Here is a 23,895-nt window from a genome sequence, read left to right as displayed (position 1 = left end):
TGAATGAATGAGCAAGTGAATTAATTATTAACCAATTACTTAAGCAAGGGGATGAGGTCTGATTTAATCATTAGGGATGTCACACGCTTTGCTATAGACAACTCGATACGTCTTTCATAAATCATGAAGTATGAGAAACATTCTATAAATGGTTAAAAACATAGCATTTCTCTCCTCCCATAGAATCAAATAAACTCTTAAAAGTCTGTCTTATGTGTAAGCCTCTAGTTGTCTTATGTAATATAGTAATTGCTGGCTTGAATTAAAGACATCATTATTTTGGAGAGTTGCTCTTTTTCCAATATAGAAAGTGAAGGATCCATCCCTCATATTAACACATCATCTCCTTGGCATGCTACATGACTAAGGAGGAAATGTGATTTTATTTTTTGAGAAATTGATATTTTTCACAAAGCCAAGAGGAGCTATCAGAATAAAGGGATGTTTATTTGGGTGAATCACCAGCTTTGCACAAATCCCAAGTGCTAATTGCATAATGGGTCTTTACAAAATGCCATAATATGGGTTCGGCTGGTTTCTCTGTTTTCAGTTTGAAAAATAGATTGTTTAATAACCCATCAAAGCTATATGTAAACCAAGTAAACAATAGAGCAGATGTTGACTGTTGTCTTGTGCCTCGTAGACATAATTAAAGACAATGAGACACTCACAGAGTCCTATAAGAAAGGACAAAGGCAAACACAAAAATCAGTACAATATAAATGTAAACTGCATTTGATGGACACCTGCTTTCTTAGTCCAAAATGCTGTCTCATATTTCCTGTGATGAAAAAATTTTGTAACGTTCTTTATTTACTTATATAAATATGTACCTCCTGTCCTCTACTTTTCAGGAAGGCAGGACTTCTATAAAAGCTAGTCTTTTCAACTGAGTATTCGCCTCAGTTTAATTACTGCTAAGACCCTAGACAGTATCCAGAAATGTTTCTCATTTTCTCATAAGCATAAATGTGAATAAGAACCAGTTAGCCAAAACTTTCACATTTATAAAAGAAAATTCAAGCCCCGGTTTGGGTGTGGGTCAGTTGGGGCTCTATTCACTAAGTCTTAGCAGTCACTCATACATTTTTTTAAGGAATTCAACCAAATTGACATATTTATTTCCTGAAAGCTTCACATATCTTTTTTTAAAGTCAGGCACATTTCCTAAAATCATAATTTCACCTTTAAAAAAAAAATAATCCTATTGGATAGAATACTTAAAGTATCATTCCAATTTCTAAATATTCTTTTTCCCTCAAACTCCTACTCAGATTTCTGTTAGGTTTTCAGTTCTTAGTTCTACAGGGGGAAAAAAAATGAAAGCACACACAAAATGTAAAGCATGATATAATTAGGAGAACGCAAGCACAATCAAAAAGAAAAAAAAAACCAGGGCTTTTCTCTGCAGATATCTTTAAAGAGGCATTGAACATTCAATATACCATTTGATTATATCATTTTTTTCTTTCTAATTAGGAAAAAAAAAAAACTGAGGTTAAAATCAGTTTTCTGTGGCTTACTAGACAGGAGAAACTTTCCTAGATCCAGAATCTTCAATTCCAAAAACAAATGTCTTCACTCATTTTCAAAACAAAGCAGAATTCTTTTTCTGTGAATAACTGAAGTTTTTTTTTTTTTTTTTAAGCCTCGAAAATCCTATTGTTTAAAGAACACCTGAATTTCCTACTGATTTGTAGTAAATAGTGGTCCTGCCTCTGATACCTCCTGGCTCCCTTGTCTGTTGTTTTTGATGATACAGAAGGAAGGGGGATTCTAATGTGATCTTGCATCTCTTTATGCTAATAAAATGGTGTCAGCCCATTTTCACTGACAACACCATAAAGCATAAACACCAAATGGGAAACAAATAGGGCCCTGATAACACTGTGAAACGGACCAATCAACCCTGAAGCACCTAAGATAGATTGCACCCCTCCTTCATTCATTCTTTATAGAAAGGCAGTGAAAATGTCCCTAGATGAATCTGATTACACACACACACGCATGCATGCATGCACACATGCACGCACATGCACACATGATCTCTGAAGCTCAGGAAGGTTGTAAAGCACTAAATTCTTTTGACTTATGGAGCAGCCTGCACTGCATTGAGCAAAACAGCATGGCAAGCCGGGACCCCGCTCCCAGAAATTCCTTTATTAACACGACCAGGCCCCGCAAGTGAACAAAAGCAGTGGTGCGGGGTATATAAATCATTAATACGGTGCCGGGCAGTGACCGCATTTCCTGTGTTAGTTGGAGAGCTCCTCAGCACAATGGGGATTTGGGGATTGGAATTGGCTGCGGAGAAATGCACTCCATCATTCTCGGAGCCGAAGATTCCCATCAGCCCTGCGCTCTCTCCTCTCACCTTCCTTTCCCCAGTCTGAAAGCCTCCGTGTGTGTTGCAATTTATTCAACAATATTCCTAATGACTTAAAACTAAAATCATGAAAAGCTTCGAAGTTGAAAGACTGCCCGACTCTTTCCCCTTTTGACAAGTTTTGCCTTTCAAAGAAAAGAGCCAGGAGGACGCTGTCAAGTGCGCGGGTCTGGCCACAGGGATGGCTGAGCAGAGGCCAGGGTAGATCGCGCGGAGCCAGCGGCCTGCAAGGCCCGGGAAGTCTGCGGGGCCAGGGCAGGACCACATGCATAGGTGTCCTTTCAGGGGCCAGACTGAATTAATGCTCTTCCCCCTTCAGATCTGCATCTAAAAAACGAAATGATTCGCACTGACTCCCTAGAGGCCTTTTGTGGGCGATTAAATGAGGTAATCCATGTAAAAGTGCTTAGTAGTGCGCTTGTCACATAGCACTCCATAAAAGTTATTGATTATTTCATTATTTTAATTATTTTATTATCATCATCATCATCAGAAGGGTGGCTGGATTCTCTCTGGTTACCTAAAATGGGCTTCCACACAGCGTCTCCTATTGCTTACAGAGGAGCCTCACTTTTTGAATGGAACCCAAAGGAGACTTAAAAAGAAAGAAAAGAGAAAGACTGTTCTCGAGAATCCTGAGTCACATGTTCTAAATGGAGACCCCCAGTGGAAGGTTCTGCCATTGCACCATGAAGGAAAGAATTTCTCCACTCAAGCCTTCCTAGTTTAACTTCTCCTTGCAAATGAGTAGGGGGGAAAAGGAGGGGTGGGGGTGGGGGGAGAAAGAAAGGCAAAAAAAAAAAGCATAGTTTTATACAGATTATTGGGATGAAAGAGCCTGTCAGAGGGTTTAAGTAGAGACAACAGATCCAAAGCAAAGTCACTTGCAAGAGACACCTTTGCCTTTCTAGAAATTCTAGGAGTGGCCCAGAGGAAGGCAGATTTAAAACTAGGAATCCCACACCTTCCTCTTTTGCTTCAGAATAAAGGGGACGAGTGATCAGACGGCAGTGGGACATATACTCCTTCTCGCTGGAAACATCCAGGGTCTGAAAATGCATGTGCCCCCGGGACAGGGCCATCCTGAGCCTGGGGCGTTCATCCCGGTGCCAGAGCCCAGCACCCCGTGCCATCAGCGCCCAGGAGGACTGTAGCAGGCCGCCGCCATATTGAAGCTTATGGGAACAAACTTCAGCGTGCACCCAAGTCCCCTGCATCCCAGAATAATGACATTCTGAGTGGAAATAAATGAAGCCCCTACAGTGTGATTCTGTCAGCTTTTGAAAGTAAATAACTTTGCTAGTGACAAGAGCAAGACAATTTTTATTTTCCCTCCTCCTGTCACAGAGCATTAATTGAACTGTGCAGCCACATTACATCCTGCACCAGCAGCAGGACTGACAGTTGACAGGAGGAGGAGGGAGAAGTCACCCAGAACAGGCAGGAGGGACCAAAGAGCCCAAGGGAGACGCCCAGACTCCACGTGTCTGTTGCCCTTGGTAGGCCATGGGTGCACCCATCATGTGGCTTGGGGAGAAATGGAAAATAAAAATGTATATTCAGCTTCGATAAACAGATGCTACTTTGCTTTAACACAATCATTCATTCACTCACTCATTTCTTTAACAAACATCTAGTGGCTTCTCCCTGTGTCCAGGCACTGTGCTATATTTCAAAATCGGTATCGTCCTTAATCTTACAAAGAACGGTATGAAATGGTTATTCCTAGCCTCGTTTTTCTGAAGAAGCAACTAAAGCCCCAAATCAAGTAAAGCAACTTGCCCTTTGCTCAATCCACGTGGATCAGCTAATTGAATAACACAGTTGGGATTAAGCCCTCAGCTCATGACTTCTATCCTATATACACTCCAGAGACGCCAATATTTAAACTATGCTTTGGCGGGAGCTGACACCACTTGGTTGTAAAAGGATGTAGGTTTCTCCTCTGAATTTTGCAAGACCCTTGAGATGGACAATTGGATATGTCCAAAAATAGGAAACATGGACCTTGCCGTTCATTCTGTTTATAGCTGCTGATATTGGTTGCTGTTAATGAAAGACTCCTCTTGCGGGGGGAGAGATCGCTCAGCTCTCGGCCCTTACCCTTGCACGAGAGCAGACTCACCCCGTGCCTGGATTCAGGCAGAGCAAGAGAGCCCAGCGACTGAAGGGAAGAGCAGGGATGTCTGCTGTTGTTTTTGATAAGGGGAATCTAGTCCTCGAGGTGAATCCTGGGCAAACATCAAACGCCAAAAAAGAAAAGGCTCATTAAGACTAAACCTTTTGTGCGTTTACTCATCAGTACTGGGAAATCTGAGGCACTTAAATCCTACAGCTGCCTGTACTTTGTTCCAGAGCTGCAAAGGGGGGGTGGGGGGGAGTCCTTACATCCCTGGGAACACACACTAACCTGAACACTTTTCACTCTGGCTCCAATTCCTAATTTTGATTCTGTGTGTGTTTAAAAGCAACATAACGACCAGGATCAAAATAGGCTGAGGCTGCTCTCACCTAGAGCCTGGTGAAGAGTTAGAGACCACCACACCCCCTTCTCAACCCCATCACCTCAAAGGCCCCTGCACGCTGGCGATGTTAAACACGTGGTCATTCCCCTTTACCTTGTACCGTGACAGTTGCCCTGCCAGAGGGGAGCAGGCGACACAAAGCAGATAACTAGAGTCTTGCTTTTTTGCAAATGGGTCAGGGGAGGAATGAGCAATTCCAGACCAGACGTGACAGGGGATTCCTAGGGAATCCAATGGACCAAGCCAGTGTTTCCCCAAGTGCGGTCCTACACTGATAGTTCACAAGATGGCCCGTGGATGAGCCACTTCACGGCCCTGCCGTGAGGACAGAGGCCTTTGCTTACTAAGAAAATCTAAAGGCACAGATGGCCCCTAATAGTTCGATGAACACGGAATGGGTGAACGAACGTGTGAATGAATAAATATTTCAAAGGACATCGGAAAAAAATAATATCCCAGCTGTGATTCTATGCCATTTATTTATTCATCTATTTCTTCACTTTTAGTTTGGCCAGGTCTACTTTTAGGTTCCACATATAAGTTAATTTTAAAAATATTAAGTGGATAATACGACTTTGTTGATCTGTGGATGAGTGGATTGGTAAAAATTTGGAAGGGAACGCTTAAATGCCAGAAATCTGAGAAACCCTGGACTAGGTTTATTATTTTCAGTGTAAGAAGCCCACTGTTGTAAGCATCTCGATGAGGTTTTCTCAATAGGCCTCTCAGTGTTCCATCAAAACCCTCTCTCCACCTCTGACCCACAAAGGTGTGTCCAAATGTTCCACGGGTTTCCCCACAACTCAGGAGTGGTTTCCTCTCATCTCGTCAGAAGGCATTCATATCCATCCTCTCTCCTTCCCACCCACCTCATTTCAGTATGGAGAATCATCACCTCCTTCCAGAGACCCCTACTGGCCCACTCATCAGAAAATGCAACAGCCAACACCACCCCCTGTGTTTTACCCATCACCTTGTTTGTTTCCTGCAGAGCACCCTCCACAGTCTGAAAATGCCCTCTTGGTTCACTTAACTTTTATATCATCTATTCTTCTTCCAGGGGAACGCCTGCTCCATGGTGGCAGGGACCTTTCCTAACTGATTTGCTGCAGTATTCTCAATGCCTGGCAAAAATGTTTTGCGTGGCCAAATGAAAGAATGAATAAAAGGACTGAATGTGTCATCATACATATCTGTGGAAAGCAGTGGCAATCACTGCCTCCCCTTGCTTATAAGGTTCTAGCAAGTCCAAACGTACACATGCATTCATTCATCCTCCCTTTATTTTTGCAACGAACAACTACTATGTATTAGGCTTACTCTAGGCATTGCGGGTAGAGGGACAGAAATGGAGAAGTCTCTGCCATCGTGCTGCTTACAGTCTAACAGGTCAGAGAAAGCATAGCAAAAATGCTCTCTAAGTGTCTGGTGCCAAACAAATACAAGAAATGTCAATTAACGAGAGAGGAATTAAAAGTGGGATCCTAAGCAATAGAAAGTAGCCATCTGCTTTTTCTCAGCCAGGACCAATGAATCAGGGCCACCATATATGCCAGGAAGATCAGAAATAGCAGTGAAACCCCTTTCCCCTCAAACCCTGCCAGGAACCAGAAAGTTCCACCCAGAGAAGTTCTTTCCTACCCCTATGCCAGGCCCAGGCATTGGATTTGGGGATCGTTCGGTCAGTCCCTTCTCTGAGTTTCTCGCCCGCAGGGGTGGCCTACAGGTCCGCTGCTCATTTCTCCAGCTTGCTCGCACTCAGCATGGTTGAAGGGCCAGGGCGGGGGTCCTCCTGAGCTATTGTGCCTGCGAGCTGACCCTGTCTGACACAGCCTCTCTCAATGGGGCCAGCGCATCAGCAGACAGCCACAGGCCAGTGCTCAGCCGGGCAAAGTTCTCGCGGGGAGCTCCCGGAAATCGGAAACTTTATTGATGAATGGAACTTTCTTTGCTTTCCTTAATTGAATTAAACAGCACACTGGGACACCTCTCCTCGTCCATTAAAAAGGTCTCTGCAGATGGGGCAATTACGCCCACGCTTTGTCAGCTCTGCCTCATTCACGGGATGACATCTCCGGTGCATCACCCAGCCCCCTTAGGCACCGACGCACCAACCTGATTTTGTTTACAATGCTGCAATTTCTTTCTCTTCCAGAAGACTATTATTTGCCTGACAAACTACACTGTTTTTACCCGGCCACTATGAATAAACAAGCATTATGTTTCCTCTTGGGGCAGACGGTCTGGTTAAATGAATCAGAAAACCCTAAAAAAGATTGTCTACCCTCAGTCCATCAGCTACCGGACAATTACTCAAGGGCCAGCTGTAGGGAAAACAGATGGCGCGTGAGCGCTAATAGCTCGGGCTTCCTCCACTCGGGCAAAGGCAGAAAAGCAGCGTTTGTACGGTCTCACGCGGAAAGCGCCGCGAAATGGCAGGCAGAGCTGCCGAATGGCGCAGGACTCGGGTCTGCGGGCTAGCAGATGCTTACAGTTTCCACTAGCGAATGTCGGATTAAATAATCTTAAGGCAGAGGCGACCCAAGTAACCCTGGGGCCAACACCGCCCCTCCCCGCCCCTGGCGCCCGTAGTTTCCCCGAAATGGGAGAAGCACAGGAGGAAAGCCAGCCAGCCCACCTGAGATGCGGGCCTTGCCAGGCTAATGAGAGCCCCCACAGGTCAGGCCTTCTCCCCTTTGTGGGAAAAATCAGGGCAATCAGGAGGATTGGTTACCTTACCAAATTATGACATAGGATCTCTCCGGAAAGAGACATAAGGACCTGTGTTCTACCAGTCACCCAGGCCTAGAAGTGTGCTCATTCTGGCCACTTAAATTCCTTAAACAATTCAGACATGAAGATAATCTATCCTAATTCTTTTCTGCGTTATTGACACTATTGACTGGCCCCAATCCACAGCACAATCTAATAAATCAACAAGGGATTAAGCCAAGAAGAAAGAAGGTGATAAAATGCCATTTGGCCCTCTATAAATCATCAGACAGAGCAGCGCAAGGTAAGTAACTGGAATGATAATTGAACTTTTCCACACAGCCATAATTGTTATGGCCCACCTAACGCTTCCCAAATTGATAACCGTGGCTGGTGCAAGGGGGTCGTCCCCCCTCCTCCAGCCTTACTCCCAGAGCCCACCTTCCCTGTGATTCTGCTCTGAGAACCACTTTCTAATTAAAGACAGAAAGGGTTGATATGCAGGTTTCAGTTCAATTGCTTTCGATCTGAAGATGTCCACAGTGAGCAATGGCTTCATTTACCAGGAATTACCCTTTGTACAAACCACTTCACTATTTAAAACAAACCACATGGATCATCATTAAGTGGGAAAAATTACCAATCTTCGGATATTGACAGTGGCATAACCCACTTTAAAGGCCCTTTTTCCCCCCCTTTTAATGTGGATTTTAAGCATTTGACTTGTTTTTAAATTTAGGTTGATAAAAAAGGTTCTGAGTGAATAAGATTTGACAGATGAGAAGCTTTCTTTGAACAGGACTGGGAGACACTGACGGTGGTGTAGAAATAGGGAAAACTAAGTTAATATGTTACTTATCCTCTTTCAGGGAGTTAGAACTCAGTGTGAATCACAGCTCTGGAGGAGATCTGACATGCACCGTGCGTCAGAAAACAAACCTCGTCCGCTCTGTCCATAGCCTTGCCATACCCTACCATGTGATGGACGCTCTTTGGTGTGGCTCCCTGTGACTTAGGATGGGAAAGCATCTCTAGAATTCTGTGGGGTGTGTGTGTGTGTGTGTGTGTGTGTGTGGTTGTTTTCTGTTTCTCTGTGAAAAACAAAACACATTCTTTTTTGACCTAGCTTGTAGAAACCCCCCATATGGGAATCTGTATTCAGAATTTCCCCTCAAAGCAAGGGTGTTTAAATGGGTACCCGCTTTGGAACTCTGGGAAGATTCCGAAGTAGGAATATGTGGGCTTGCAGTTCTTCTCACATGGGAGAAGATTTGCCATCAAAGGAGACACCCAATAAACCACTGCAGTGTATCAAGAACGGAGGCTGAAGCAGGGACTTTCCCTGGACGGCAAGATTGAAGCCAGATGCTCCAGAGCTTACCTGTCCCTTCCACCTGAGAATGGTCTACAAGCACGAGATAGATGCTATACACTAGGGTAGACGGGTGTGTAGATACACATGTGTACCTCTGTACCCATGTATGTACGCACATGACGGCATCGTTGGATTTGGTATCTACCCCATCCTGCAATTCTAAACTGTAGTACCATCTCTGATGTTAAGAGACAGGAGAAAGATTTAAAAAAAAAGAAAGAAATCTTAACTGTAGGGAAATATCTATCTAAAGCAGAGTTACTGGGGAATATAAATAAATGAAACGGAATCAGTCAAAGAATTTAAACACCGCAGTTGCCTCTTCCTTGGTCTGAATAAATAAGTTCTTTGTGGCAAAAGGGTTATGTCATTCTCACTTGGTCATTCATAGTAGACTCAGGTGTTGGGGTATCCCAACTGATTTTTGTTTTTATGAACTGTCTCAGGAACAAATCCGGGAGAGTGTAGGAAGAAAGGCTGGATGTCATGGCTGAGTCAAAGAAAGCAAATGATGAAGGGGTTTTCCTTAGATATTGGATGAGAAATAAGTGCTGTATGAACTTCATTCCGGGAGAATACATTTCAGTGAAGACTCGGTGGCTCCTGATCAGAGTGTGTGCATTTATAAAACAGAAATGATAAAGCCTCCAAAATAAGATCGTTGGGCTTTAATTATTTCCTTATGTAATTGGGGATCTGAAATGACGAAGACTCCAGAGAAAGAGGTTTACTTCTAAATAATAATAAAATAAAGTGTTTCTAATGAAGATGTTATTTATCAGAGATGTTGCCTGATTCATCCATTTGATCAGCATACTCTGAGAGTACACATTAGCCCTCCAATCATCAAAATTAAATAGAGATACAATCTCTCTTTAGAGATAGCTGTAGATGAACAGCAGATAGGAAATACAGTGGCGATGTATGGATAGAAGACATATCAGTAAGTGGTCTGTGGAGACTGAAGTGAACTATTTTACACCCTTCATCAGCCAGTTGTCCGGACTGCTACATAAAAGCAATGACAGGGGACTTCTACACAAACATGGCAGCACCTGGTAGTAGAGATGACCTGAAGGTATGGCTCTCCCACCCTGACCGTGAGCCTTAGGCAGGGTGGGAGGTGTGGCTGGAAAACCAATTTTCAGAGAGGCAAAAATAATTGTCTGCCTATACTATACTTTAGGCATTTAGTGAAACTCAGAAAAAATACATACGTGCACACACACACACACACACGCACACACGCACACCGCATTCTGATGCTGTGTCACAGCATCCTCTTATCAACACTTTCACTGAAAGCCTTACAAGCCCTTTCTGGAGGGGGGTGCATCCCAAAGCACATTTCAAAACCCACCTCTATCTATCTTCATATGGAACCACGATGCTGCTTCAGTCACTTCTAAATATTTGTTATGGCTGCCAACATTCCCTTTGAGCCTCCCCTTGCCAGGGCAGGAGTGTTCTCCCTCCTAGAAGAGACTGCCTGGCGGATGCTGAGGACGCCTCCATTTATCCCATGGACTTGTCCTTTTCATGGCAAGAATAACCTCTCACTCAAACTCATTGCCTTCTATCCTAAGTTGTGCCTAAATGAGCAAGCCAATTTAACAATCTAGAAGGATGAAACATCAATTTATTAAAAAGAATAATGCACAAAGAAACAGTGAGAACACCGAATACCTATAGCACTGTACTTGTTAAGTAATGCTGTTCAAATTAATTAATAAATAACATGAAAGAAGTGAATAGAGGAGGCAAAAGATCAACTCATATTAATAATTTGATTAAATTCAACTGAGGCTTAGCCTCTGTAGAAATGCTCATTACGATACTCTTCTGGTGGGTAACTGGTGTAAAACACACACACACACACACACACACACACACACAGAGGCATTCACAGCAAAGGTACAGAGATGGTAGAAGCAGATGAATCATATAATATGTTACCAACAGGCTCTTGGGAGATGTTTTCTGGCACAATTTATTTAATGAGAAATGGAATAAAACAATATTTAAAAGGATAAGCCAATTTGTTCCTAAGATATTAAAACAACAAAAAGAAAAGGCTGTTCTCAAAAAGACTTCCAACAGAAAATATGCCTTAGAAACATTTTCTGGAGGCAACCAACTTGATAATAAATTACCCAAATGTTCAAAACAGAATTTTGACATTTTATGATACATATATTCCTACAACACAGATTGAAATTGAGGGTCTTTGGAGAAGGAGGCCCCTCTGAACACTTGTAAAGGAAGTTTTGTCAGCTACAACCGCACACAGTTAAAAATGGTACTCCTGAAAGGAGTCAATCGAAAAACAGATAAAATGACTACAACCACTGTTAACTCTTCATAGAGCAAGACGGTGATCCTAGGAAGGGAACAGGATTCTACCTGCGTGACAAAATCTTTCTAACGCTGCCAGTTCACAGGGACAGCCTCTGCCCAGAGACAGAGAGCTGGGCTTCTCCCCCCACCAGGCGATGTGGAGCTGTTTCCCAAGCCCAGCAACCAACTTACGCAGCAGCCCTACTAGTAAAGAGGGAGAGACAGAGAGGGTCCGAGGGAAACACCCAGAGAAAGACCGAGAGAAACACAATGAAAGGTTCTGATATGTACACAGAATGGAAAATAAAACAAACACAGAATCCCTTAACAAGACCATTAAGGGGGAGTGGAGGAGGGGAGAAAAAAAAAAAAAAAACCTTTACACATGCCAACAAAGACAGCATCCTAAACCACTGCCTTCATCACAGCATGGCCAGTGAGTTTGGAGGCAGATTCCAGGGCTGACACGCTCCAGAAACCCAAAGGCTCAGATCCCAAGCGGACTGAATAAAGCACAACCCAGACAAACTTGAGAAAACAAAAATACTGAGCACACAAACATATATACATGTCTTTTCACTCCCTATTAAAACGGCTAAATTAAAACTCCAGGCATGCGAGTGCCTCCACAAAGATCCAAACTCTTAGCATCAAAGGGGTCTCAGACTCAGGTCCTCACCGGATGCAGACACATGAGAGATCCAAGTAAAGAAAATGCAGTTTGCAATTTTAAACTCCCGGCACCCAGACTCAGAATCAGGCATTCAAAGTATTCAGAGAGGTGCAAAAACAGCGGGGCATGGGGCGTCTGGGCTCCGCAGAGAACTAGGGGCCCGGATCCACCCCTCCCGTCCGAAAGCACAAGCCCCCTCCCCAACCCCCTCCAGGGTCCAAAGCGCAGCCCAGCGATGCGGGTACCCAGTCCGCCGAGCCTGAGCCCCGGAGGCAGTCACCGAGGGAAGAGCGCGCCTTACCTGCTGTAAGTACATAAAAGTCAAGGCACACGAGAGCTGGGGACACATGCCCACGTTGGGGAGCGCCACGCAGGTGGCCCCCGTCAGAGGATGCTGCATCGTGTCTCTCTGGCGCCCGCCGAGCACGAGTGGGGACGCTCGCATGCAATCACGCCGCTCTTTGCCTGGTCGCTACAATGTTTTGATTTTTTTTTTTTCCTTTTTAATTTTGCTGATTATCTAAGTCAAAACCCGGTGGCCGTCCCTCCTCTTCTCTCTCTCTCTTTCTCTCTCTCCCTCCCCCCGCCGCACCCGCGAGCGCCAATCCCTCCTCGCTGGCTTCCTTCCCTTCGGGTTTGCTAGATCGTGGCGTTCATCTGCCTCCAACTAAGACACTCGAGAGGGCCAGGAAACTATTTTGTTGCCTTCGGGGTTGTACCCTTTTCCCGGTTTGTTGGGCCTGCTTTCTGATGCCCCGCAAAGTGGACGGTGCCCCCACCCCACACCCCCCCACCCCGTGAAGAGGACAAGAACAGGCAAAGGCAACTTGTGGGGAAGGGGGAGGGGGTGGATGCTCTCCTGTAGATGCTGGGGTGGGGGTGGGGGTGGGGGGAGAAAGCTAAGGGCGAGAGAGAGGGAGGGGAGAAAGGAGAGAGAGAGAGAGAGAGAGATTTTGACTCACACTGAGGCTCACTCCGTTGGTGCTGATGCTGCGTGCCTCCTCATTTGTCAAATGGGTCCAGGGGCAGGGTTGTTTTTTTTTTTTTTTCCCCTCCCCTCTGCCTTTTTTTTTTCCTCTAAAACGACTCACCAAAATTCAAATTGTGTCTGCTAAAAATCTCCGCGGGGCGGGTGAGGAAGCGAGAGAGCGCCCCACATCGCCAGCATCCGGGCAAGGGGGACAATTAATGCGATTGCCCAGCTGGGACCCAGACTCTTAGATTTTGGTGGCGGTTTGTTTGCCCGACTCGTTGGCGAATAAACATAGAAATGGGATTCCCCCTCGAAAGAGTGCTGAGACGACGCCAGGGGCTGGGGGCACGGGCAGCTGAGGGCTGCAGCGCCTGAGGCAGGGTGGATTCTGGGGGCCCCCTCCCCCGGCAGAATGGCGAGGCAGCGATGCGCCCCCACGCTTTGGGGCGCAGCTTTCGCTCTGCGCCCTGCCTTGGCTGTGCGGACAGCGGCTAGCGGTCGAACCAGCCTGAGCCGCTGAATGGGGAAACCGCCCTGGCTGGCATGGAAGTCAAGCCTGTTGGACTAACACGCCAGTCCCGGGTGAATGCAAGGGGGCTTCTCCAGCCCAGAATCCCTGCTCTTCTCAAATTATAAATGCACAGGGTGGGGAAGTCCGTGTCTGATAAGCCATTACTCTGTGGGCTGCAGCAGGCAAATTACAATGGTTTATTTATTTTATTTTTTTCTTGCCTGGCCAGCCCTCCTTGGCCAAATTAGCATTCTGCTCTTGCAGAGGGGTCTCCCCCTTCCCTTTATTTTATGAAGTAATAATTATTCATTAGTAGATTTCGTTAGTCTTTATGCAATAAAATAGGATGTGATCTGCAAATCAAAAGAAAATATTAAGACTCTAACGCATCGTTGGTCCCCACAGGAAAAAAAAAAGCACATTCTTGGCAGCAGTAAAATCATGATCAGGAATAGTAGCCATATTTTTTGAAATAGATTTTGACCCAGTGATTGGATTTTCTTTTTATTTTTCAGAGCAAGAGGCTGTCATCAAAAAGAACATCATCTTTTTTGATTCTTGGGTTCCCTGCAAGAAACCTGGCTGGGGGCTTGCCACTGGCCTGCAGGATAGAGCACACCCTCAAAGGCATGAGAGCACCCCAGGAAGGAGCACCTCAGGCAGGACCAGGGGATGGCCTCAGGGGGACATCCTCGCTGACCCCTCCATGGGGCTCATGGAGCCACTCTCAGCCAAAGGACAGCTTCTGAACTGAGCCATCAGTTTGAAAGGCACAACTCACTTTGCAGGCTAATCAAAATGCTTTCTGAAGAAAAGGAAATTAATTATTCCACAGCTCCATTTTTTGTTGTTCTGTTTTGAAACGCCATCGAAAACTCTAAAGTCTTTGCTATGCCAACACTAGGCCCCGACCAGCCTTTTTCCTTCTATTCACTTGGCAAAACCAGTCCCTCTAGCACCCCGGGACTCACACAGTCCATCAATTTAGAGGGGGCAATGCAGTCCCTCTAGCACCCCGGGACTCACACAGTCCATCAATTTAGAGGGGGCAATGCTAGCATGTTTCACCTGAAGCAGGAGTTGCTATGGGGGTTAGGGGGCTTCCGGCTGGTATTTTATGCTGCTAGGTTGGGGGGCAGTGTTTAGTTTGAAAAATGCTTGCTATATGTTGTCTAACAAATCACATTCACTGGACAAGGTCTGATTCACAAATAAACTGGTTCACTCTTGTCTTTCTTTTCTTACTTTCTGCCTGTCTTTTATTTATTTTTTATTTTGCAATTCACAAAATCAAAGAGAAAGCCACTCCACAAAGCATACATGGAATAAAAGGTCAGAGATTCTGCCTTTTCACTCCCCACTCTCTCCTTCCCATGCTTTCCAGTTTGTTCTACTGACAGGGGTTTACCCTGCTTTCCTGCATTTTTTTTCTTGCTGGCATTGGAAAAGCTTGCAAATGCCCCAAGAAGAGGACAGAATTTTCCCTTCAGCTCATTTTCATAAGAAACACGATAAATAATACATGGCACTTTAATAAGACCTTATCTGAATGGTTTAATGAAAAACAAATACATTATGTAAAGAACCAATAACTGTTCTCGGCTGCACGGAGCCAACACTGGTTTTCCGGTCCGTTTTCTCTCCAAAGTTGAAAACCCTCAGTGGTGACTGGATTCCTACAGACCCATTTTGCAATAATGGCTCAGACTTCTCCTTAAACCTAGGTCTTCCCAGTCAGGCACACCGGAAGTCTGCAGAATGAATCAATGGAATCCAGACCTTCTAAATTCACCTCAAAATGATACGGAGCCATTCTCTGGACAACCGAGTCTGAACGTCCCTGCACGAGTGCGTGCAAACACTGCAGCACACAGAGACAAGCACACCCCTGCACACCCCCAACATGGCAACTGCACAAAGAAGCAGGCAGGGAAGATTCTACAGCTAATATCAGTGCATGTTAATCAGGAACAGAGTATCCGATGACCCTAAATCAAAAGGTAATGCCGTATCTGCACACACTGCTCACTTGATGACAAAATTCTGCCAGCCTTCCAAGCAGCATCTGGGGATGCTGAATTTGAATTCCATCTCAACGGAGACTGGGAAAGAGCCACATCAATGCCACTAGCCCCAAATGATTCTTCCACATCAATAAATGGGAGAAGTGTGGAAAGAAAATACTCTTCCGTCTCTACAAAGAATCCCTGGGCACTCAGTATCACTTGGGTGTAGATAGTGTGTGCATACTCAAGGGCCACCCTCCTGCCTTTCAGCTACAAGGACCCTTAACTGAATGGTCACACGTCCCCTGTAGGAAGCAGAGTGCTGGAAAACCAGCAATGAACAATGCCATCTTCAAATAAAAGTTCCTTAGGCAGAAGGCAGCTGCTCAGGTTTTAATTTGACCCACACAACAGTGTTTGTAACTTTTTCCTTCCCTCAAATCTGCCAGCTATTTAAAAAGAATAAAAGAAATCACTTTGGTTTTTACTCTCTTTCATAAATCCTTATTGTCACTTCCTAAGGCTGTCAAAAGAGCAGGCATTTCACGAAAGTGGGATCTTCTATGTGGGTTTTCATGCCCCAGAACAAGAAAAATTCCGGTTAGACAGAAAGCGGGACTTCTTGATCTTAAATGTAATTATCTGTGCTGGGGTTAGCTCCCTGACGATGTCCAGGAGTCGCTCAGAAGTATTTTATTCTCGCTCCCACATTTTGATAGGGGCAGCTCCCTAGTCCAATCTTCAGTAAGGTGAGAATTAAAGTATCTGCAGAAAACCTTATCTCTGTCACAAGCACTTTGAGTCACCTACTTGTTCAAATACTTGGAGGACATTTAGTGTTGACTGCATTCCAGGCCGTGTTCTAGCCAGTTTTTTCATCTGTAAAATGGGGCTAATAATAGCTCCCTCACAGAATTGCAGCGAGGCTCAGAGTTCTTTTCCTCCCTAATTCATGGACCATCACAATAAAAATTTAACAACAGTGGAGAGAGTGCCTGAAATTAACAACTTAAAAACTGTTTGCCAAGTTAGGACACATACACACACACACACACACACACACACACACACACACACACACACCATCTGTCATCATCATCATTTTATAAAGGAAAGGGCATTTTATACCAAAAAGTAAGGAGGATATAATCTCAAAATAAAGGACAGCCCTTCAAATTGATTAAATTTAGGTCTATTAAAATTTTCACTAAATTGCCCTTAATTTTCTCATTTAGCTGCAGTCTGTTGAAAATGTCATTACGGAATCAGATGAATCCGCGGATCAGCATTTGGGAACCACCGAGATAATGAATGTAAAGGGCTTCTTAGCACGGGCGCTGGCACACCAAGAATCAACAATGCATGTTCACCGATGTGGGGACGCTTGCAACCGACAGACAGTTACACTCATTAGGCCTGGATAACTACCCTCCTCACCCCGGACAGACTCACTGCAGCAAAACAAACCAAACATCTCGCTCAATTCTTCGTGCCCGGAGCCCCAGAGTCGCATGCCTTTCACAAGGGGGGGAAGTGCTTAATAAAAGTCAGACGGGGTGAATTTGTGGAATCACCAGATTCCTCAATGACATAGTGGTTGCGGCCCTGTTCGTTCAAGGCCACCTGAAATATGAGAGCTGTGATGAAGTATTTGGGAACGCTTTCTGGCTCATATGAGGGCATGCAGCATACTGTGAAGTGGGGGGTACGTCTTTTGGAGTCTCACTGCTTGGGTGTCCTGGCGCTGTCTTATGCTTCTATGGCTGCTATTAAATATCTGCAGAGTTATAAGCTCTCAAAATCTTCGTTTCATTCTAAAAGGGAATGATAATAATTGTGGCTTCCTAATTAAGTTGTTAAAAGATAAAATAATGTAATACACATGAGTTCTGAGATTGGTGCCTATCACCTAGCAACGACTCAGTACATACTAGCAACCATTATTATGGATTACTTTTAGTCTAAATCCCTGACTAGTTGAAGACATAGACATTCCTCTTTTTTTTTGCTAAAAATTGCACAAACAAGACCAACAAAGTCAATCTATTTATGAAACAACTAACTCCAAATGCAATTTTTTCTTTCTGAGAATTCTTTCAAATGATACGGCATTTGTATGAAAATGTGTAGATATCAACTTTCTGCCCTGGTCCTCTGAGTACAACAATTTATTTAACCTTGCCAATGTATCAGATGAACACAAACTTTGATACTAGTCCTTGTCAACTAAATTCTTCACCAGCCATATCTCATAAAATTTCAGGTCAAGTCTTTTGCTACTTTTTGGGGACTGACTAGGGTAACACATGCAAAGAGACTGCTTCTGGCCAATGTGGTTACCATATTGTTTTTTGAATTTCCCCAAAAGCTGTAAAGTGGGTTTTCATTGCCCCAGTTGACGTAAGACGGAACTGAGACTGCAAGAGTATACACTTGGACCTGCTAATAAGGGAGGGGGGCAGTGTTTACAATCAGGGTTGTTGAACAAAAAAGCCAGGAAATATTCTTTCCATCATCATGCTGTCCCATAGTAGTAGAGACACTTCTTCCAAATCATCGTTGTCATCACCAACATTTTATTTATCATTGTTTGCAATATCTAAACCTAGCAAGCCCTACTCTGGAGCATTATTCTATGTCTGTATAGCTATGAGATTTCCTCTTTCAGGAATCTCTCAGTCCCCCTGGCCACCAAACTTCAGAGTATGAAATTTCCCTAGCTTTCTGGTCCCTACTTGATTACAGGAGGAGTAAGTCCCACCTCACTCACAAACTAGCTTAAGCTCTTCTAAATAAAGAAGTAAATAAATAAATAAATATTAAATAAAAAAATAAATAAAATTAGTAAAAAGATACATTTTTTTAAAAAGCAGCAGAAAACACTTTCATTTGCCAACACCTTCCTATTACCGCCTCTGACAAAAGTTGCAAGTTATACAATGTTCTAGCAGAGCAGCCAACTGGTACTCCTCAAGAGAGACCCAAGACACACCAGACAGAACCCCAAATTTAAAAATACCAGATCAAGCAAATAACCTAAGTTCCCATAGGAGCCTTCCTGAAATAATAGGTTCCAGGAGGTGATGCTAAGGGAGAGTGCAGTGTTTGGCACTTGAGAGGGTGGGAGTCTGTTTCCAGTGCATAGGACAGAATGTAAGAGCGTGGGACAAGGGACAGTAGGCGGCAGAGACAAAAACAGCTAAGTGGTGATTTCTCCTAATGAACAAGTGGGTGGGAAGGTCTACTTTGGGAAGCCTCCACACCCCACCCACTCTCTGTGTTGTGACTTTCTGGATGGAACTCGAGCAAATCTGAAGGCAAACAAAGCCTGCAAAAGATTCTATTTTTCCTTTGTAATAAGCGTGGCTACAAGGTTCTTTGACCCCATAAATGCTCAAAATATTTATCTTTATGCAATATGAGTCACCTTAAGAATCTCCTATTAGAAGTGACTTTACCTCTAACATCTCAAGTTCTGGAATAATCCCTTTTGACCTTAACCTACCCAAGGTCCTGTCTTGGCACACAGGCAAGAGCAACCACAGAGATCCTCAGTCCCTGGCGTTATCAGTACACCTTCAAAGGCTGCTAATTGTTGGTGCTGAACTAGGAAGGATGTCAGGACTCAGAACAAAACTGGGTCAGTCTGAAAGAATCAGAAGGATACATAGCAAATGGATCAGATACTCAGCAGAAAAACCTTCCTGGTTCTCAAGATCTCATCTCACCAAACACACAATCTCTGGAATCCCAAGTCTTGGTCCCCAAAGCACAGTTCCCATTTATGGCACCTCACACTCTTACAACCTCATCTGACCTGCTAGCTCAGGGTTTTCTATGCCCTGTCTCTGGATTCCATCACAAGAACCCACACATAAAGAAGCTCAGCCCCTTGTCATATTCTGCAACACATCCACTCAAAAAAGGCATGTTGGAGTTTAGTAGACAGAAGACTGTGGAAGTGTAAGGAAAACTGAATAGGAGAAGAGATTCTCATCTTAGAAACACAATTCTAGAAGGATTGGTGTGTATCATATCCTTGCAAATGTCATTTAGCTATCCTACCACATTGACTTCGAGTCAACTCTCCTGGTTCTAGACTTTCTCTGCCATACTCCTTTTTCCTCTTCCTCTGCCCAGAGAGGACCAGAGAGCAAATTCTCATTCCCACCTCTTTGTCCCACATTTTTCTGCTCCTTGAAAGCTTGTCATCAGCTGCCCCTGTGCCCTTCAGCAGAGTCCCTTCTAACCCATGTTTGTATCAAGCCATTTTCAGAGGATTTCCTGTGTCCACTGTTAAAAGAAAAGCATTTCTTTCACCTGGTTTCAGATAGAATAATTCAACACTCTTTGTGCACAGTGGTACGTGTATGAGAAAAACTGTATACTTCCCTGGCTAGACCTTCTTACGTGCTTCCATGGCAGAATTCTTATGTGTTCCATAAACACAAGATCTTGTCTGGTGTGCTTTGTTAGGTCTCTTAACTTGCGTACCCTTTATTGTCATCACCTTGCATGACCCACATCACGTCATGGCTATGCTACTTTTTGCACACCCGTGAAGGATTTGTAGCAATCAGACTCCATGGAATCCTCTTCACCTCCACCCTGACCTCTCCTCACAGGCTACTCCTCAGGAATGATCATGTCCCTCAAACAGCCTCCTGCATGTGTCAGTACAAAGATCCTATCCTCGCTGCTGTCTTAACATCCCTCCTAGACAAAACATGTGCACATGCTTCTCTTCCTCTGTGGACTTGCTTGCCTGTTAATGCAAGCACCTCCTTTCCATTTAGTTAACCTTGAAACATCAACATTTGCCCTTCACACCTCCCTTTGTTGCTCTCAATAGTCAATTGATTCCCAAATCACATCATTTTTTAACTCCCTGAGCTCCAACTATGAAGCCTCTCTTGATTTTCCATTGCTCCTGTCCCAGTGTCCCATTATTCTCTTTAGCCTAGATTCAAAAAAAAAAAAAAAAAAAAAAAAAAAGCAGTGCTTCCCTAATTGGTTCCTTTGCTCCTGGTCTCAGTTCCTCCCGACTCACACTCCACATTGACTCCACAGGAAAATTTTAAATAGACAAAACCAAACACATCACTTCTGCTCAAAAGACATCACTGACCCCTCCCATTGCTGAGGTCATGATATTACATGCTTTAACCTGGTACTGCACCTCCTATCTTGCTACATAACTAGCACTTTCTTTCATGTACCTCCCTTTTTCCAGATTCTGGTCACCTCATACCTAGTCTTGTAATTGCTTATGCCCAGTGCATATTAATACATCTACAAATATATGTTCTTTGGCTTGACTGCTTTAATGATATGAGTGTACAAATCCAAGAATACCCAGTGCGTAATTAAATAATCCCAGAATGAGACATACATCTTTGTACGTTTTGCAGTGTTGAGATGTAGATGAGGATGTCAGCACCTAGGTGTGTTTCCCTTTATTCTTCACAGGGGCAGTGCTGGGTACATACTGATAGCACTATGTTACCCAGGAGGATATTGGAACTCAGAAGGGATATGTAAGCTCTCTGCATATAAATGGGTCAGCCAGTGTTGACAGTGAGTTCCTTGTCTATTTACTACTTCCTGCCAACATGCAGTGACATGCACTTACTCCATGAGAACTTTGCACAGTGACATGCACTTGCTCCATGAGAACTTTATTTTTCCTCCCCAACGTTGCATCCACATCACTTGAGAACACCACCTGGCTTAGTGCAGTGGATGCTTCTTGAATATTGGTCGAATACATGAGAACATTTAGAAATGGCAATACAAGTCTCTTCTACTTTCACGCTCCTGAGATCCATTTCATTCTCATTGGCTCATTCATTCATTTACTCACTCATCACCTACGTCTTGAATGTATGTGTTGTACCCAGCATGGTGCTGACCCAGGAGATACACTGATCAACAAAGCAGGATATAAAATTCATATCCTAGATTAACCTGGTAGTTTCAGGTCACCTGGTTTAGAAAATTACCTTTTGCAACTCTGTATCAATGTGTGAAGCAGCACTTTCTCAATATTATGCAACAAATGAAAATACTGAAGTGAATTGGATTATGAGGCTAGTTGAAAACCATATCAGTATCTATACTCCCAATTCTAAATATTGGTGTTCATCAAAATGGCCTCATTTTTCTCAATGATTGGCTTTATACTAAATGTTTCACATTTGCATTTATAAAATTCATCTCTACTCTGCCCCTTTCATCTGTATTTTAAGTGGGGTTTCAAGTAAATTTCTTTGTATAAGGTTTACTACTGTTATAAATATGCTTATATGTTTGAAAACCACTGGTTGCCTTGTGACACTGTGAGGCTTAGATCATAGTTTTTCCTTCTCACAGGAAAAATAAAATGAATTAAAAGGGCATGTTCTGGGGCCACAGAGTTTAATCTAACCATATACTGCTCTTTTTTCAATAGTAAAGTGGATATAGTAAGGACTGGGAGGCAGATTGCCCAGTTTCTAATCTTGGATCTGTTTTGTACCAGCTGGCTGACTTTTGGCAAGTTACTTAAACTTCCTGGGTCATGGGGTCCTTATTTATAAATGGAAAAAGCATTTTTTCATAATTGGATAACATTGGATGATATATATAAAATGTTTAGTACAACCCCTGACATCTAATAAATGCACTGTGCATTTTAGCTTCATAGCTGCATGATGACGATGATGGTGGTGGTGGTGGTGGTGGTGGTAGTAATGATGGAGATGGTGATGATGGAAGTGGTTGTGGTGATGATGATGGTGATGATGATGAAGTGGTGGTGGTGATGACAATGGTGGTTGTGTTGATGATGGTGGTGGTGATAATGACAGTGATAGTAGATGTGGTGGTGATCATGATGATGATGATGGTGGTGGTGATGATGGAAGTGGTGGTGGTGATGATGACGGTGTTGATGATGGTGGAAATGGTGGTGGTGATGATGATAGTGATGATGATGATGGTGGAAGTAGTGGTGGTGATGGTGATGATGATGGACGTGTGTTGGTGCTAATGATAGTGATATGGTTGTTGTTTGGGATCACAAGGCTAAGGCAATACAAACTGGCCTCTGTGGGAAAGACAGCTCCATTCTCTCTAGTTGGAAAGAAACAGAGCCATTCTTTTTTTTTTCTCTTATAGGACAGCCCATTGCTAGTTCGCTATCCTGCCATTATCTCTTAACTCTGGTGTTTCCAGCTAAAGAAGCAATTGGAATCACTGTTACCACCTTGCCTCTCCCTGCTTTCCCCCCTTATAACTGGGCCACAGACATCTCTAAGGAGCCTCTCTTGTACAGCAAGCAGGAGCTGACACCACTATTCTTCTGGGTAACTCTGGGGGATGTTAATATTTTATGACCTCTTTAGTGAAAACACCAAACTCCAGGGTGCTGATACTTCCTCTAATATCGCTTAGATTCTCAGCAGGCTTCCACCCTCCCTCTCTCCAACCCCCGCCTCTCACCAGCCAAGCCATTCCAACATTTTTTTTTCCCTCAGAGCCATTGTTCTATCAAGATCCACATAATTCCAAGAAATGTCATAAAAAATAATAGCAAAGCTAAGAATCATTGAGCATTTACTGTGTGCTAGGTGCTATGCCAAGTATTTTACATTCATTTTCACAATTCATCTACTCAGAAACCCAATAAGAAGGTAATATGACCCCTTCCATTTTAGAGATGAGAAAACTGAGGGTAGGAGAAGATAGGTGACATTTAAATCCATACACTCAAGCCCTAACTCAAGTCAGTGTGATTTCCTTGCCTCTAACACCTTCTACTTTATTGCATAATGCACTTCTAAAAGTGGGTTTTAAAGTAGAATGTTTGAAAGTTGAACAATCAATATAAGAGTTTTCTGAGAGTTGGTTCTTTCTCCAAAAATTAAACTGGATTACAAAATTGCAAACAGTGGTTCTGGTAGATGCTGCCTCTCCCAGACCCCTGAGGGCATCTTAAACCACCAGGGTTCTCCAGTTGCCATGGAAACCTGGGCCAGGGTAGAAAAAGCTCAGGCCTTGACCCAATGCCTGAAGGAGGACAAGGTGACTATCTTTCCCCTTTCCTTCCACAGGGCATGTGTAAAATGGATCTCAGGAAGCAAAAATGCCGAGATGTAATTTTGAGTTTTGGTCAAACAACCATAACAACTAGTTTATTGCTCGCTTCTTTGGGACTACATCAACTGATTTTGAAAATACAATTAGGGAACAATGGCTTACAAAGCAGAGAAATGCGTATAAAATGGGGGGGGGGGGGGGCGTGGAGTAAGATATAAGCCCAAGTTTATATGGTATAACCCATGTATGTTAGGTCAATCTATATCTATAATTTATACTCTCCACTTCTAAGTTTGTCACCTTCTAATCTAAAGCTAT

General features: G+C 43.7%; 1 protein-coding gene across 7 annotated transcripts in view; it reads right to left on the bottom strand.

The window, feature by feature from the left end:
* Positions 1-23,895, bottom strand: part of RBFOX1 (RNA binding fox-1 homolog 1) — a 1,177,605-nt gene that overhangs the window by 342,011 nt on the left and 811,699 nt on the right. The window contains exons 1-2 of one of the 7 annotated variants that reach the window (XM_032392252.1): positions 12,971-13,085; positions 12,310-12,480 (exon numbers count right to left, since the gene is read on the bottom strand). The exons of 5 other annotated variants lie outside the window; for them this stretch is intronic. In XM_032392252.1, coding sequence (XP_032248143.1) covers positions 12,310-12,453 — 144 coding nt within the window. In that variant the 5' untranslated portion in view covers positions 12,454-12,480; positions 12,971-13,085. Of the gene's footprint in view, positions 1-12,309; positions 12,481-12,970; positions 13,086-23,895 lie in introns of those variants that run through there. One more of the 7 variants, XM_032392259.1, reaches the window with a different exon arrangement.

The sequence above is a fragment of the Phoca vitulina genome, unplaced genomic scaffold (genome assembly GCF_004348235.1).
Source record: "Phoca vitulina isolate PV1807 unplaced genomic scaffold, GSC_HSeal_1.0 scaffold66, whole genome shotgun sequence".
NCBI classification, from domain to species: Eukaryota; Metazoa; Chordata; class Mammalia; order Carnivora; family Phocidae; genus Phoca; species Phoca vitulina.
Note: the sequence above shows the minus strand (reverse complement) of the source record. Positions and strands in the feature narration are given on the sequence as shown.